This window comes from Gossypium raimondii, chromosome 13 (assembly GCF_025698545.1).
Source record: "Gossypium raimondii isolate GPD5lz chromosome 13, ASM2569854v1, whole genome shotgun sequence".
NCBI lineage: Eukaryota > Viridiplantae > Streptophyta > Magnoliopsida > Malvales > Malvaceae > Gossypium > Gossypium raimondii.
In genome coordinates, this window is record NC_068577.1 from 5,081,646 (window position 1) to 5,096,053 (window position 14,408).

At 34.6% G+C, this 14,408-nt stretch overlaps 2 protein-coding genes across 8 annotated transcripts; one reads left to right on the top strand and one right to left on the bottom strand.

Moving 5' to 3' along the window:
* Window positions 1-1,457: 1,457 nt before the first annotated feature.
* On the top strand, window positions 1,458-7,566 carry LOC105782554 (phosphoglycerate mutase-like protein 1). 7 transcript variants are annotated; one of them, XM_052626842.1, is made up of 11 exons: window positions 1,620-1,661; window positions 1,798-1,907; window positions 2,620-2,681; window positions 2,837-2,944; window positions 3,088-3,167; window positions 4,672-4,834; window positions 5,381-5,459; window positions 5,590-5,674; window positions 6,193-6,312; window positions 7,035-7,079; window positions 7,179-7,566. In XM_052626842.1, exons 3-11 carry the CDS (start codon window positions 2,622-2,624, stop codon window positions 7,273-7,275), a joined length of 837 nt encoding a protein of 278 aa, XP_052482802.1. In that variant the 5' UTR covers window positions 1,620-1,661; window positions 1,798-1,907; window positions 2,620-2,621; the 3' UTR covers window positions 7,276-7,566. The 7 variants fall into 7 exon arrangements, with proteins under 7 accessions (XP_052482800.1, XP_052482799.1, XP_052482802.1 ...); XM_052626840.1 differs by lacking the exons at window positions 1,620-1,661; window positions 1,798-1,907 and adding an exon at window positions 1,458-1,604; XM_052626839.1 differs by lacking the exon at window positions 1,798-1,907 and having other exon boundaries at window positions 1,572-1,661.
* Window positions 7,383-13,759, bottom strand: LOC105782553 (fatty acid amide hydrolase). Its single transcript, XM_012607355.2, has 20 exons — window positions 13,455-13,759; window positions 13,240-13,349; window positions 13,070-13,130; window positions 12,684-12,874; window positions 12,474-12,603; window positions 12,259-12,336; window positions 12,011-12,158; window positions 11,771-11,883; window positions 11,608-11,683; window positions 11,368-11,439; window positions 10,912-10,963; window positions 10,046-10,126; window positions 9,855-9,938; window positions 9,646-9,749; window positions 9,427-9,519; window positions 9,162-9,230; window positions 8,738-8,802; window positions 8,581-8,642; window positions 7,988-8,083; window positions 7,383-7,884 (listed from the first exon to the last, which is right to left on the bottom strand). The coding sequence occupies exons 1-20, from the start codon at window positions 13,531-13,533 to the stop codon at window positions 7,822-7,824; spliced, it is 1,827 nt and encodes a 608-aa protein (XP_012462809.1). The 5' UTR covers window positions 13,534-13,759; the 3' UTR covers window positions 7,383-7,821.
* Window positions 13,760-14,408: the final 649 nt, after the last annotated feature.

The following is a 14,408-nucleotide window of genomic DNA, read 5'->3' on the forward strand; positions in this document are numbered from 1 at the left end:
AGAAAAAAACAAAGAAAATATGGGCTATAAAAACAAACGGAAAACGTGCTATAAAAGTAGGCAGAATAAAAAAAAAACGATTTCTTTTTTTATATTGTAATAAGTTTAAAATAATATTTCATTTATAATTATATTATTTGTGTTTTCTTAATTATAAATAATACTTTTTTCTAAAATAGATTTATGTAATTGTTTTATTTAAAATAATGTGTCAATAATATATTTCTAACATTTTATTATTTTTAGCCAGTTATTAATAAAGTCATTATTTGATATAAATGTAATTATAGTAGTTTTCAATTATTACTTACTTTTATAAAGGTTTAATAAAAATAATTTTAATTTTATACTAACATCTTCTATAATAATTTTCATTTTCATTCTCACTAAGTATTATAGTATTAAATCTCAGACAAATTACCAAAAAACCCTTTTTTAAAATTTATCGAAATGGGCCGGTATTTTATTATTTACTGGAATGGGTCATTTTCCCGAAATCGCGTCCACGTCGGTAGCGATATCGGGGGCGATGTTAGAACATCGCGTCACGTCGGTAGCGCTTTGCTTACGTGGACACAAATCGCGCCTCGAGGACGCGATTTGGTCGACGTGATGAACAGTTTATGTTTTTAGCTTGGAAAACTTTGAAAGGCCATAACTTTTGGCTCGGTTGCGGTTGAGACGATTTTTTATTTGAATAACTTTTCGAGATTTACGCTGAAAAATAGCGAAGACGGTTTGCATGATTTTAATCTAAAAGATCCTTTTGCCCCTAAATTTCGATTTTTCGGTTTAAAATTGAATTTTGAAACATTCAAATCATTATTTTCCTTATTTATTTGAAGTAAACACGGATTTTTTTACGTAATTGTTGTATTATTTTTTCGATTTGACACGTGTATAGAATAGGTCCGATAAATCGTTAGAACGTAAGTAATATAATTAAGATAATAACAGTATTTCTATAATATGTCAATTAATTAGTTTGGCTTAGTTGGTTAAGATGCTTGCTCTTTTCCCTTAGAACCTTGGTTCAAATTTTGCTGGTAACAATTTTGAATCTTTTTTGTACTTGTTGCTATTGATGTAATATTGAAGAGTTAATTGATTAAAAAAATAAATACAAGTAAAAAAAGATTCAAAATTTATTTTTTAAAATTTATCGAAATGGGCCCGGTATTTTATTTTTTGACCGTTGGGTACTGTTCACGCACGGGCCGAAATCACGTCCACGTCAGCATCTCGCGCTAACATGGACGTGATTTCCTGACGCGTACCCTGACATCGTGCTGACGTGGACGCGATTTCCCGGAAAAAGGACCATTCCGGTAAATAATTAAAAATGGGCCCATTTCAATAACTTTTGAAAAAAAAGGCTTTTATTGGTAAATTGCCCTTAAATCTCACCCATTATAATCATTAATCTCATTTTTAATCTTAGGTACATATTATTTTATTCTTAAATTAAAATGGTGTATAGGAAGTAGTACAAGACAGCACCATGTCTATCGGAGTAAACTGCAGTCATTGTTTTCCACGTCATCGACCCAATTCTCCAACTATTGTGTCCTCTTCATCATCCCTTTCCTCTATTATTGTTTGCAGTAAGATCCCAGTCAGAGTCAGTCAACATCTTCAATTTCTCTCGCTACACCCATCTGGTTTTTAATTTATTTAGATTAGCATCCAAAAGTCTTAATTTTTATGGGTTTCGTTTTGGTTTTATCTTATTATGTTTCTTGTTTGATTCAGTGTGTTTTTCTTTTTTAAAATTTGTTCTATGGGTTTTGCCTGAAGGTGCAGATTTGGTGACTTTTTGACGAAAAAAAAGTGGGGTTGTTGGAAATCTGTGGTTTTTCTCTGAAAGACACCAGCTTGAATTACTTTTAGTGCTTTTTAGCTTCTGGGTTAGTTGGGCAAATTCATTTGCTTTTTGAATTATCTAGTTGTCACTGAACTTATTAGAAGATGGGATCTCAAGTTTTTTTAAGTACTTTGGATCTCTTTTTATGATATTCATGAATTAGGCAAATCTTAGAAATTGGAGGTTTTTTGACAAAATATAATTATAAATACATATTAAGGTGTCAATACGACACCTAAAAGCTAGATTTGACTTGGTGTTTTCAAACTTGGTTATTGTAAAATGTTAATTACAGATTCAGTTGAGCTCCCCTAATATATCAGTAGTCGCCATGTTAGTTCCTGTTTCCATGGTGCATTACATAGGTTTCTGCCATACACCATATATCATTGTTGAGCTAGTTCTGCTTTTAAACTTGCATTTTATTTTTGCTATTTGTAACTGAATGTATTGATCTGTTGACATAATTATACTTTGATTATATGCAGTTTTGGAATCCTTGTTGATTCCTGTTGTCTTTGATTACATTGGTTACTGCCTTATGCCATGCATCATTCTTGAGTTAGCTTTGCTTTTGAACTTGCATGTATTTTTGCTATTGTACACAATATTTTGATCTGATGACGTAATTATACTATTGACCGTATGCATTTCTGAAATCCTTGTTCTAATTGAACTTCTTTAAGGCATTTGATTTCCTTATACACTCTTTTGCCGTCATACATTCAATTTATAGCTTACATTATTGGTTGCAGATATGGATACCAGTGCTGGCCCGAGCTTGTTCCCTTTGCACCGTTGCAAAACTCTTCACTTGGTTGGTATTGAATTTATTTTTCCTTTTAATGCAGTACATCCACTGCAGATTTGAAGCTGCTATATATTTGGTTTGAAGGATATTCAAGATTGCCTTCTTTCTTGGCTTTTGCTCGCAAAACAAGGTAATGTGGTCTTATGAAACAATACATCCAGGTGAGGCATGCTCAGGGGATCCACAATGTAGATGGAGATAAGAACTATAAAGCATACATGTCTCCAGAATATTTTGATGCACACATTACCCCTCTTGGCTGGCAACAGGTGAGTAGCAGTCATTGTGTTGTAATATATGCCCCTGGGCGCATTTTGAATCTATTTTCATTCAAGTCATGTTCTTATTTGTAATTCAAAGCATACTTATGAGAGGAATATTATACGAAGCCTCATTTTCGGTAATTCTGCAGGTGGATAATTTGCGTAAGCATGTCCATGAATGTGGCCTTGCTAAGAGGATTGATTTAGTGATTACATCCCCTTTGCTAAGGTAATGGTGCCAGGATTTCGTACTCCTTTTAAGAATCATTCCTTGATATATGTCTTCTTATGCCATCGTATGCATGGAGTTCGGGCCTATATGAATCGTGCAGGTTTCTAATTTGCCGAATTCTTCAATCTATGTTAGCTAAAGAGTGGGAAGCCTAGGGATCTAATAACCGCATTCTCCTCTTTGGAGAATTAAATCATGTTGCCTATGAAATTTTAACTTTCTGGATCAGTCCATTTATGATTGATAATTGATGCTCAATAGTTTTGTGGAACATTTCCTTATTAGAATATTGCTTTAAGGGAACTTTTGTTAATTGAAGCAGAATGTGACAGGAGTAATGCTAATGGAACCACTGAGTTTCATATTAAGATTTAGGTAGCCTTTGGTATGATGGAAAGTAGTCACTTCCCTGGAAATTTAATCGGTTGGAAACACTTTCCATTGTTTGGTATGTCAAATTTTATTTACTGTCCTTAAAATCTAACTTTTCCTTCAGAGTCACTTTCCCATAAACATGGCAATGTGATTTCCATGATAAAATGTGAGAAAGTTACTTTCCCATGTAGATTGGAAAGTAAAAAAGATATTAAGAGAAAATTAACCCTATTTTATATTGGTTTAGGGTATTAGTCTATTAATAAATGTAAAAAAGAAAAAAGAAAGAGAAGTTTTTGTCTTCTTCCTGTGTCCTACTACTTGATTTTCTCTATTACTTCAACGGATTCTTCGCAAGTGTTATATATAAATATTTTTTTAATTTATTCCAAAATAAGTTGTATATATACATGATTTTATATGTGCATTATTATATTTAGAAACTATATGTAGGACAAATTTGAAACAATTTACATTATAAACTAAAAATTAAAAATATCAATTAAAAATTTTATTAAATATTTAATCCAAATATTTGTTAAGTATAAAGTTTATTATAAAATTAAATACATGAATATTATATTTTATTTTAATAAGGCTAAATTCGCAAATTAACATTACATTTTAGGAAACTACTTATTAAACCAAACGTGACAATATAACTTTCTTGGATTTTAATCAATACCTTTCAATGTATACCAAACGTTGCAAAGTAACTTTTCCGGCAATCACATTCCATTGGAATCATAATATGCGAAAACATCAAAAGCTACCTTAGTGTTAATCTGTGTAAGCGTGGACACAAAATTCGATTCCAAATTCAATAATAAACCTTTTCGACAAAGCTGGGATTATCACTATTAGTTCTTATGACTAGTTTATTTATTTATTCCAAGTCATCTGATCTTCATCAAAGCTGTTTCCTTTTGGTTTGTAAAAGATGTTAGTCTGCTTTGAATCGGTAAAAGCTTAGTTTAGTAAAGCTCCATATTAATTTGGTGAAGATATTTTATTGTTTAGAATCATAATTTAACATTGATGTTATTTGAAGTTAAATTTGGTTTATAAAAAACATGATTAAATCATCAGACATGTATTAATTGACAATGGTCGCTTTATGTTCTAGGACATTGCAAACAGCTGTTGGGGTATTTGGTGGTGATGGTTATACGGAAAGGATGGATGTAGTGCCACTTATGGTGGCAAATGCAGGAAATAGTGGTCGTGCTGCAATTTCAAGTCTAAACTGCCCACCGATCGTTGCAGTAGAACTTTGTCGAGAACATTTGGTTAGTCTCATTTCACTTTTTTGCTATAAAGGTTCCCTCTCAATGTATTGTTCACGGACAACCTTAAGATTGCTTGAATAGTAGTAGTTAACTAGGAGGACCCATGCTAATCAGCCGCTTCGTTTTTCTTATTGTTCTATGACTGACATGTGTTTGACATATTTGGATATGGATATGGAGGGTCATATGATCCACCTAATATATGGAAAAGCATAGGAGAAATAAATTAGCATACCCATGTCAGATAGATACGGACATACCCCATATTTGACACTCATTCTGCTTCCAGATAACCTAGGCAAGGTTGTTAGCATCTATAAGTACATTGTTCTTATCTCTTTTTTTTTTACGGTCAAGGGTTCTCACGTTGTACTGGGTGTTTGATAGCTCAAGTTCAGATTTGTGATATCACTTAGTGCAAATCGGTTCCAGGGTTCATTTTTTATTTTATATCTTTAGGCTTTGGTCTTTTAAAATTGGTTTCATTTCTGCAATATATTCAGGCTTAGTCTCTTCTCTTAATGTTTTCCTTTTTACCTTTTGCAGGGAGTCCATCCTTGCGATAAGAGGAGAAATATCAGTGACTATCAATTCCTTTTTCCTGCGGTTGATTTCTCACTGGCAAGTGATTTCGATCTCTAGGATGCCCCTGAAACGGGTTATTGTTTCAAATTTTGTTATCTGAACCAAATGTGTTAGATGCTTTGTCATTTCAAAGGTGTTGTTGAATGTCTTTTGAACTGCTATTTAGATAGAAAGTGACGAGGATACATGGTGGAAGGCTGATGTTAGGGAGACAAAAGAGGAAGTTGCAGCCAGGGGGCAGAAGTTCCTGAACTGGTGAATACCTTATTTCGCTCTTCATTTACCATTTTGCTCCTTTAATGTTTAGATCATCACACATGAGTGTAAGAAGACCCTAACCGGATAGTACATAGAAACTACATCTTTGGCACTATTTGAAATCATCTTAGATTTCTGAGGAGCATAACCAGAATTGATCCTATGCCGGAAGGTAAGGTAAACTTGAATAAACAATATAGCTGCCGCATTATAACACAATTTCTTGCAACCTAAATTTCTGATATGGCTTTTTCGAGTACTGTCATCAAAAATCAATTTCAAAACTCCTGCATCAAGGAAATCTTTCTAATTGATCCCATTTTCTGTTGTTTTATTTGATTTACTCTTTTTGTGAAATTTACAACTTTTAATAAAGATAGCTCTTTAAAGTTCTTGATATCTTTTGACATGTCCTTTGAGGAGACAAATGGAAAGCTACAATGAGAGCATGTAGATGTTTAATTTGACTCAAGACATAGTACCGATTCTCAGGCTTCTTTATATTCACTTCACAGGTTGTGGACACGGAAAGAGAAGGAGATAGCCATTGTTACCCATAGTGGGTTCTTGTTTCATACATTAAGTGCACTTGGAAATGATTGTCATCCATTGGTGAAGAAAGAGATCTGCAAACAGTAAGTATGCTAGGTGCCTTCTACTTTAGCTGGTCAATCCTGTGACTATAGGGTTCGTTTTCCAAAGAGAACTCTGACTATTAGGTTGGTAACTTCTGTTGCACCCAATGCGTGCGGTTTCTGGTCATCAAATCTTTTCAATTGGATGTCCCTGGCTGTTCTAGATGAGCTTGATTGAAAACTGCCTTATAATGCAACTTTTAATTATGTAATACACTTCACATCTGTAGCATATGTATGGCTCTGAAAGATTTAAAAAGGTTTATACTCTGCCTGCATACTTGTTGCTGCATGTTGTCGTGCTTATTAGTTGCTTCTTAGGCCTCTCCTTTCGCTATACAGCTACTAGCTTTTGAGCAGGCAAAGAACCTTCTTTTGCATCTAGTCACATTTGATGCACGAATTCCAGATAAACTACTTTTTATGCTTCTAGTGTTTTTGACTAATTCCAGTTATACTCAAAAACATTGTAAGGCAGTAAAACTTTCTTTATTGTAAGGTATTTTCAAACAAGAGTAGAGTGTTGATCCAGCCGAAAAGAAAGTGCATAATGATTTTTAGCGAGTTAAAAGGAGAATGATAAGCAAACACCGTTAACTTAGTCTAAATACTTCCGTCAAATGACAATAATAAAGAGCCTTAAGTACAATCTCATCAACTAGAATTAAGTGGTGGTGTTACCTTTCTCCACAAGAAATAACTCTTTTACCTTGTACTTGCAGCTTTGCAAATTGCGAGCTTCGTTCCATGGTCATTGTTGATAGAAGGTAAGCTGATGTAAAACACAAACCTGTTGCCAGTTCAGCTTGTTTTAAACTCCTATTTGGCTGGTTCGTGTTCTTATTGGTTCTTTTTTTTTTCTCTAGTATGATAGGATTTGACCCTTCGATGACCAATTACCCTGGAAAGACTCCATCAGGATTGGATCTCCCAAGTGATGTTGTCGATGAGAAGGCTGACTAAAGGACCTGATACAAATTGTCCTCTGAGCATTATGTTTCATGCTTGTGATGGTACTATATATTCATATGGTGATTTTGGCATGTGGATGAGGAAATTCAACATGGTAATTGATATACAAATAGATTGTAAGAACTTTGTAAAGAACCAGTTGTTGGAATTCCCTTGGTTTGCAAAGACTGAAGAAGTTACAGGTACCTCAAATCTCAACTATCTATATGTTTTACTGTAACATTTTCAATGTAGACATTCATATCAGCTTATCTTTTATTGGATAGCTATTTGCTTCTAGAACTTCTTTTCCTTTAGCTTCCTAATCATGGAAGAGTACAAGGAACGGTAAAACTGAAAACAACACCAGGTAGTTTTTGGAGAAGCTATAGTAGAATCGATTGGAACATCAGTTCAGAGAACAGAGCTTATTCAAACATGTATTAAGAAACATCATTTCAGGATTAGATCATACTAGATTCTTGAGGAGCCGGTTGAGGGTTGTTGAGGGTCTTCTGTAAAATGTAGTCCATGCATCTTGGAGCTGTAAAAGGCTTTTTATTTGATATTTAAAATGTCATAGAAGGATGCAGGTTTCTTCCTGGATTTAGCACAAAGTTCCTGTAAACATGAGAATTGTTTTAACGTTAGTGATGCACCACCTCATACAGTCATACAGAGTTGAGAATATATTGCTTAAAAGCAATATAAAACTTGTTTGCACCTCAACTGCAGAAGCCAAATGTAAAATTGTCGCTTCACCCCACGGACGGCCTATGAGCTGCAAGCCTATCGGAAGGCCTTGTTTGTCATAACCAACCTGAACCAGCATATAACAAGAAGGAACCCATAGATTGTCAGAAAACTAATACAAGGGTAGAAATGGTTTAATAACAGCAATAGTTTCAGTATTCCTCAGGGTAAAACTTAACCCCTCAAGCTGATTTATGTTTCCAGGTCAAGCCATGAACAAAATTCAATAAGATAGAAGAAATGGACCCCCAGATACTGTAGTTCTTCCATGGCTAGACTTGGCAAGCATAATTGGGTCCAACTCTTAGATCTGTTTTGGGACCTTAAGTAATTAGACAGTGCTCGGTCACTGAGACATTGGACCCTTTGCAATCAATCCTTTGTCTACAGTAGCAATGGAAATCACATCAAGATCTCCTGGCTCTTGTCTCAAATCAAGGCCAGTAAAATGCTCAAATTCTTTGCAGATAACGCTGTGGTAAATTAGAGTTTTGACCCTTTTCTCTATTGTCAATTATTACATTCAATATTACATCATTAGGGAGAAAATAATGCAGAACTTACAGGGACGGTAATGGCAGGAAGACCAAGAAGATTACCGGCAATAATGAACCTCATGAGATAAGCTGAAACAGAGTGAACCACATATCAGAAAAGATGGCAAGTCTAGAATAAGCAGAGTACATGTATATGTTACTTCTGTATAATGAAGATGACAAACCTGTAACCTGCATATCTGTCTCTCCATCTTTCAAAGCACTAGATGGTATTTTTGGTGCTGTCATGCTGTGGTGCAAAAAAGAGCATAATCATTTAGTGCTAATATTTTCGTAAGGAAATTCTCATGTGTAAACCATGCAAGGGAGTAAAAAATCAATACCAAGCAGCAAAACTTAAATCAAGACTTAGTCCTCAAGCACTACAAAGAATGGTATCTGCTAAATTTTCACCATTTCCAATCTTTTCTAATGCCTTGGTAATTCTTTGTAGCCTCACGCTATAATTAACTACTTGAGCCAAGAATGGCATGCTTTTTAGTTAAATTCTTTGAAGAATAGGCTTAAAAAATCATTACCAAGGCAAATGATGATGAGTCCACTGATAAAATTTTCATTTAGTAAAATGGTTTAAACATACATACATACCCAGTTGTTGGGGTCACTATGACATCAACCTTCTTGAAGATCTCCATGTGATGGTGCATTATCCTTCGTCTGCAAGGCTAAAGCAAGTCAGGCCATTGAATGGCATTCAAGTTTCCACTTGTGAGGATAATCAACTATCGGTTCTAGATAATATACCAATTTTTACTTAATTTTAAGATGCTTGCAACCCATTTCAGACGTATGGGTATAGATCGCAAGATCAAGCAGCAGAGTTGTAAATCATACCGTTGTCATTTTGCCTTACCTAAGACATTGGGCAGCTATATAATCCGATGCAGTGAATGATCGAAAAAGTGCCATACTTATGCGAGTATCATACGTCAATTTCACACCTTTCCTACAGAATTTACAAAAGAAATGAGGCCATTATCTGTCAACCATCTGATAAAGCATCGAAGGTAGACAACTACAATGTCATAACCCGTTTTAGTTAGGTTGGATACTCTAAAGCAAAGAAGCATACCCGTCTTCACAATCCGGATTTAACGAGCATTGTGTTTCCGATCCAATTGAAACAACATGAGCAGTGCGCATCTCATGTAGTTCTGGTATTACTATCTCTATTGTCTTGAAACATAACAACATAAGTTCCATATAACATGAAATACTGTAAATGCTAAAGTTGAAGAAAATGGGAATTGACAGCAAAAATAACTACTAAGACAAAATTACTTCGCATCCATGGCTTTTTGACAAAAGCTTAAGAACATCTTCACAGATATCCGAGATATCAGTTGAATGCACATCATTAAACCACTGCAGGAGGAAACTGCGTACTTAGTAGTATTTTACTTAGAAAAGAAAGAATATATTTACTTTAAAAACAATCTATGTATTGTCCAGAGAAAAGGAAAGGGAACTACCTCTGTATACTTCCCCAGTCTTAATGATCCCAAAGTGTTTGCATTCTCAAGTGATGACAAATCTGGAAAACAGGGGGGAGGCTGCAAAAATACAATACAGTGATGATTAAATAATAGAGACGCAAACAACAAAAAGTAAACTGCAGTCATATGTGACTTAAACTTAGATGTAACATAGGGGGTTTGTATGTGTCAGACAGAGATATAATATTCTTTTTCTAACTTTTTTCATGTATGTGAAGGGTCCTTAGAGGGTCATAACCCCTTAGACACATCTAGATACGCTTAAACACGAGTACTTCAAGAAAGATGAAAAGTAGGAATGTAAATGATTGAAGCTACTTGAGCTTGGCTCATTGTTTATCAAGTCTAGCTCAAACTGCAACTACCCAAATAACAAGTCAAGTCAGCTCAAGTAATTTAATACCGAACTTGAAGGCTCGCGAGCCTAATCAAACCTTTAACGTTTAATATATTTAAGATGTACATATAAGTAAATGACAAAAATCTAATGTCTGATATCAGTTTTTACAATTTTACTAAGTTTATCAAGTTGAGCTCAAGTAAGTTATGAGCCGAGCTTGGGTATGAAAAACAAAGCTAGGTTGAGCTCGAACAAGGCTTTCAGACTCGAGTTTTCAAATCAAGCCAGCTCAAACCTGGCACTGGATCGACTCAATTGCATCTCCACATACAAGAGTAGCTTAATTCAACTAGATACTTGAAAAGAGATATATATGGTTCCATAACATGAAAAGGTGCACATGGTCCGTAAAAGTTTTTAGAGAAACTTTAAGGAACAGAAATTCAGCACAGGTAAATATTTCAAAACGTTGGACAAGTACTATTAAGGTTCTCGAGGATACCGGTCTCAAACAGATTCTGTTATCTGGAGAAGAACCCAAAATTGCTGCATACCTGAAAATGTCTCAGCGGAGTCAGCAATATTAAGAAAAGAAAACTTTACCAACATTTTTCAACTATGTTATTCAGACTCAAGTGTTAATGTCAGATATGAGCATGTGTTCGAACACTAGTATGCTACTTTTTCCCCAAGTTTTTCATGTATTTGGACTTTGGAGTCCTTGGAGGATCACATCTCCAACTTATATCCGGATATGTATGAGAAAAGGATGTCAAACAAGGATACTTCAAGACAAAAGAAGAGTCGAACTGTCGGGGTAACATAGCTTTCCCCCACTACAGGAAAGTTCTACATCTCAGTTTTCCAAAAAATGCAAAATACGCATCGCCTAACAGCTTAGAAACTGCTTGCTACTACAGTTTCTGTAAAAACCTATTCACAAGTGCCAGATTTTTACACTAATATGACATCTTCCACTGTTGATGCTATTGGTCCAATGATTTCCACAGTCCCAGCATCACATATAGACCTGTAGAGATGAAGCATTGCCAAAAAAGAAAAGGTGAGTCCTGAACTTCTTAAAAGAGGCTTGCTTGAGCTTCTTAGAATTTTGGTTGCCACAAAAACGGAAAAGAGTTATGTTTCCAGAAAATGTAAATCAGTAATCTGTTATACAGCCTATAGAACAAGAGTTTACCCTTCCATGCTCGTCCGTCCATAAGTTGTTTTCAAGCCCACAACACCGCAAAGGGAAGAAGGAATACGGACAGAACCTGCCCTTTTTTTCAGTTAAGCATATAGCATCAGTATATTGTGAATGAAATAAACAAGTTTCCAACTAAGGTAATAACTTTTACAACCTCCACCATCTGTTCCAAGGGCAGCAGAACATAGTCCAGAAGCTACAATCGCTGCTGGACCAGAGGAGGATCCACCTGTATATCTTTCCACTGCATGAGGATTTCTGGTTGTTCTGTACCTCAATATACGGATAAATTAAGTAAATAAATGAGATCGGTTCCAAAATATTAGTATGGTTCAAGTATGCTAGCCATATCGAAACATGCATCTTTTGTATATCTTCTAATCCAAAAATTTACCCATAGTTTGGATTGTTTCCAGTTGTGCCCATGCCCAATTCATGCATGTTGGCCTTCCCAACAAGAATCACACCACAGCTCCGCAATCTTGACACACAAACTGCATCCTTCTCAACGGAGCGAACCTCATGCATCCAAGTTGTTGCACCTATCATCAAAAACAAAATAATCTATCTTCTCTGCAACTACGAAGAAAGTTTTCTAGGAAACGTTACTCTATAGAATGAGTGGTAAGCTTATTAATTTACCCTTAGATGGATGGGGATAGCAGTCTATATCATCCTTGATTGCCATGAAAATTCCATCCAAGATTGACAATTGGTTTCCTGCATGACTCGCACCCATAGTTCTTTTTCAGTTGTTTTGATTTATAAGAGATTTTTGTATTAGGACTTTTTATTATCCATTATATGTGGATGAAAAGGAGGAAATAGCATCATGAACAAATAATACAATGGTATACCTTCCTCGAACCTTCGTGTTGAAGCTGCAGCCTGCTTCCTTATATCCTCAGCATCAAATGAAATCAATAATGGTGTTGGGGGCTTATGATAGTTACAATCCTCAATTACCGAGATGATCTTTTCAGCAACCTATAAACCAAAAAGTAAAAAATTTCCTTAGTAATAGATTTAGAGTGAAAGCAACTCTCTGGGGTTTAATGTTGACTTACCATAGAAGGTGTCACAAGTTTAGATCGATAAGCATAAGCATAATCACGAATCTTCCAGTACCGGAATGATGGAAGCGAATCCCCACTCCAGCAACTGGCTGGATCATAATGAGGAAGACACTTCAAGGCCAATTCAGCTCGATCCTCGGGTTTTCTTTCTTCATCCACAATGACTACAGAAGGTTCTGCATCTGGTTTGATATCATACAAATGGTTAGTTAGGTTAAAATATAAACCTATAAAAAAAATTACTCTTAACATCTAGAATCAGTGTTGATTATTAACATTAAAGGCATGGTGTTCACCCTCATCAAAAGAACAAAAGTTTCTTCTAAAAGTAAAATCAAACAAAAAAAAAATTGTGAGGAAGTGGTAATAAACTAAACCTTGAGGAGGAAATTCAGGTTTAAACATGGGTGCTTCTGGTATCACAGTGTTCTGCAACATCTGCATAATAACCAAAACATGAAATCAGCATTGAATTCTCTTGAAAATACCCATAGTAATAACTATGAAGAACATTAAAGCAAACAAAAGGAGGGCAAGAAAAATGGACCTCAACCATTTTGTTCTGTTTTTTCAAAAAAGACATGATCAAAGAGCCTAAAACAGGAGCTTCAACCATCCTCACAAACAACTTCAGCATCAAACCCATCAAATGAGGAGCTGCAAAGCACCCCAAAACCACAAAATCATCAAATTCTAAGCAAAAGGGGGGATCAAACATCGAAAAACACATTGAAACTCATATAATTCATGAAAAATGAATACCTTTGATCACTTCATGCTCGTATTTGACGGTGGACAAGTCCAGGTCCTTGGCCGGCACCATAACCCTCTTCTTCCCCATCTTTGCTAATGAGCTTTGACTTACCAAAGGATGTTGTGAATTATAAGCTATGGGCTATTTGGTAAGGAAAAAGAAACATGGGCAATGGCTTGCACCGTGAAAGTTGACGACTTGGTTCTTTGAGAGTTGAACGCTATTTAGTGCGTTGTTAATACCGTTGTGACATTTGGGTCTTTGGCATATTTTAGACGACAATATCGTTGTAAATTATAAAGAAATGTCATATAGAGACGCTCTTGATTTAGGAGTCCGTATTTCGTCTCTTTATAAGAAGGAATGAGTAAATTAGTTTATATATATTAGATGAAAAGGTAAATTGATTTTTTTTTGTGAAAAGTTTCATTTTACCGTTAAAATTAGTTTCTATAAGCTAGGATAAGGTCATCATAAATGTCATGTATAAGATAATTTTTAATAGAAATGATCAGTTTGCTTTTAAATATAATGTACAATGATTAATTTGTTTATTTTTTAAGTAAAGAAAGTAAAATGTAATCTTACACTTAGGGTGGGTTGGATGAGCGGTGCGTTTATATGTATTTAAAGGAATAATATTAATACACTGATCATGGAGTTTTTAGATTACACAATTAGGATCAGGAGATTGACAAGTGTCCTATAGAGGTATAATAATGAAATATTAAATATTTAAATATTTTAAAATATATATATATACATTACAATTCTTTAAGGTTGTTTATAAAATAAAAATATATACTACTAGTATACTAAATATTAACTATATTGTTATTTTTATATGTTTTCTTAAAAACTTTGATCAAATTTTAATTTAATAAATACTATTCAACATGAAATCAAATTCTATTAAAAATATTTAATAGCATAGATCTATAATCTATAATCTATATATATAT

What these genes read in the sequence shown, in the direction of transcription:
- LOC105782554 (XM_052626840.1), top strand. Translation starts at nt 1,502, where the DNA reads ATGTCTATCGGAGTAAACTGCAGTCATTGTTTTCCACGTCATCGACCC. An exon ending in TTCCTCTATTATTGTTTGCA is followed by an intron (nt 1,605 to 2,619) that starts GTAAGATCCCAG and finishes TATTGGTTGCAG; the next exon opens with ATATGGATACCAGTGCTGGC. An exon ending in GTTGCAAAACTCTTCACTTG is followed by an intron (nt 2,682 to 2,836) that starts GTTGGTATTGAA and finishes CAATACATCCAG; the next exon opens with GTGAGGCATGCTCAGGGGAT.
- LOC105782553 (XM_012607355.2), bottom strand. Translation starts at nt 13,533, where the DNA reads ATGGGGAAGAAGAGGGTTATGGTGCCGGCCAAGGACCTGGACTTGTCC. An exon ending in GTGGAAGATGTCATATTAGT is followed by an intron (nt 10,964 to 11,367) that starts GTAAAAATCTGG and finishes AGACATTTTCAG; the next exon opens with GTATGCAGCAATTTTGGGTT. An exon ending in ATAGTGACCCCAACAACTGG is followed by an intron (nt 8,803 to 9,161) that starts GTATGTATGTAT and finishes TTTGCACCACAG; the next exon opens with CATGACAGCACCAAAAATAC.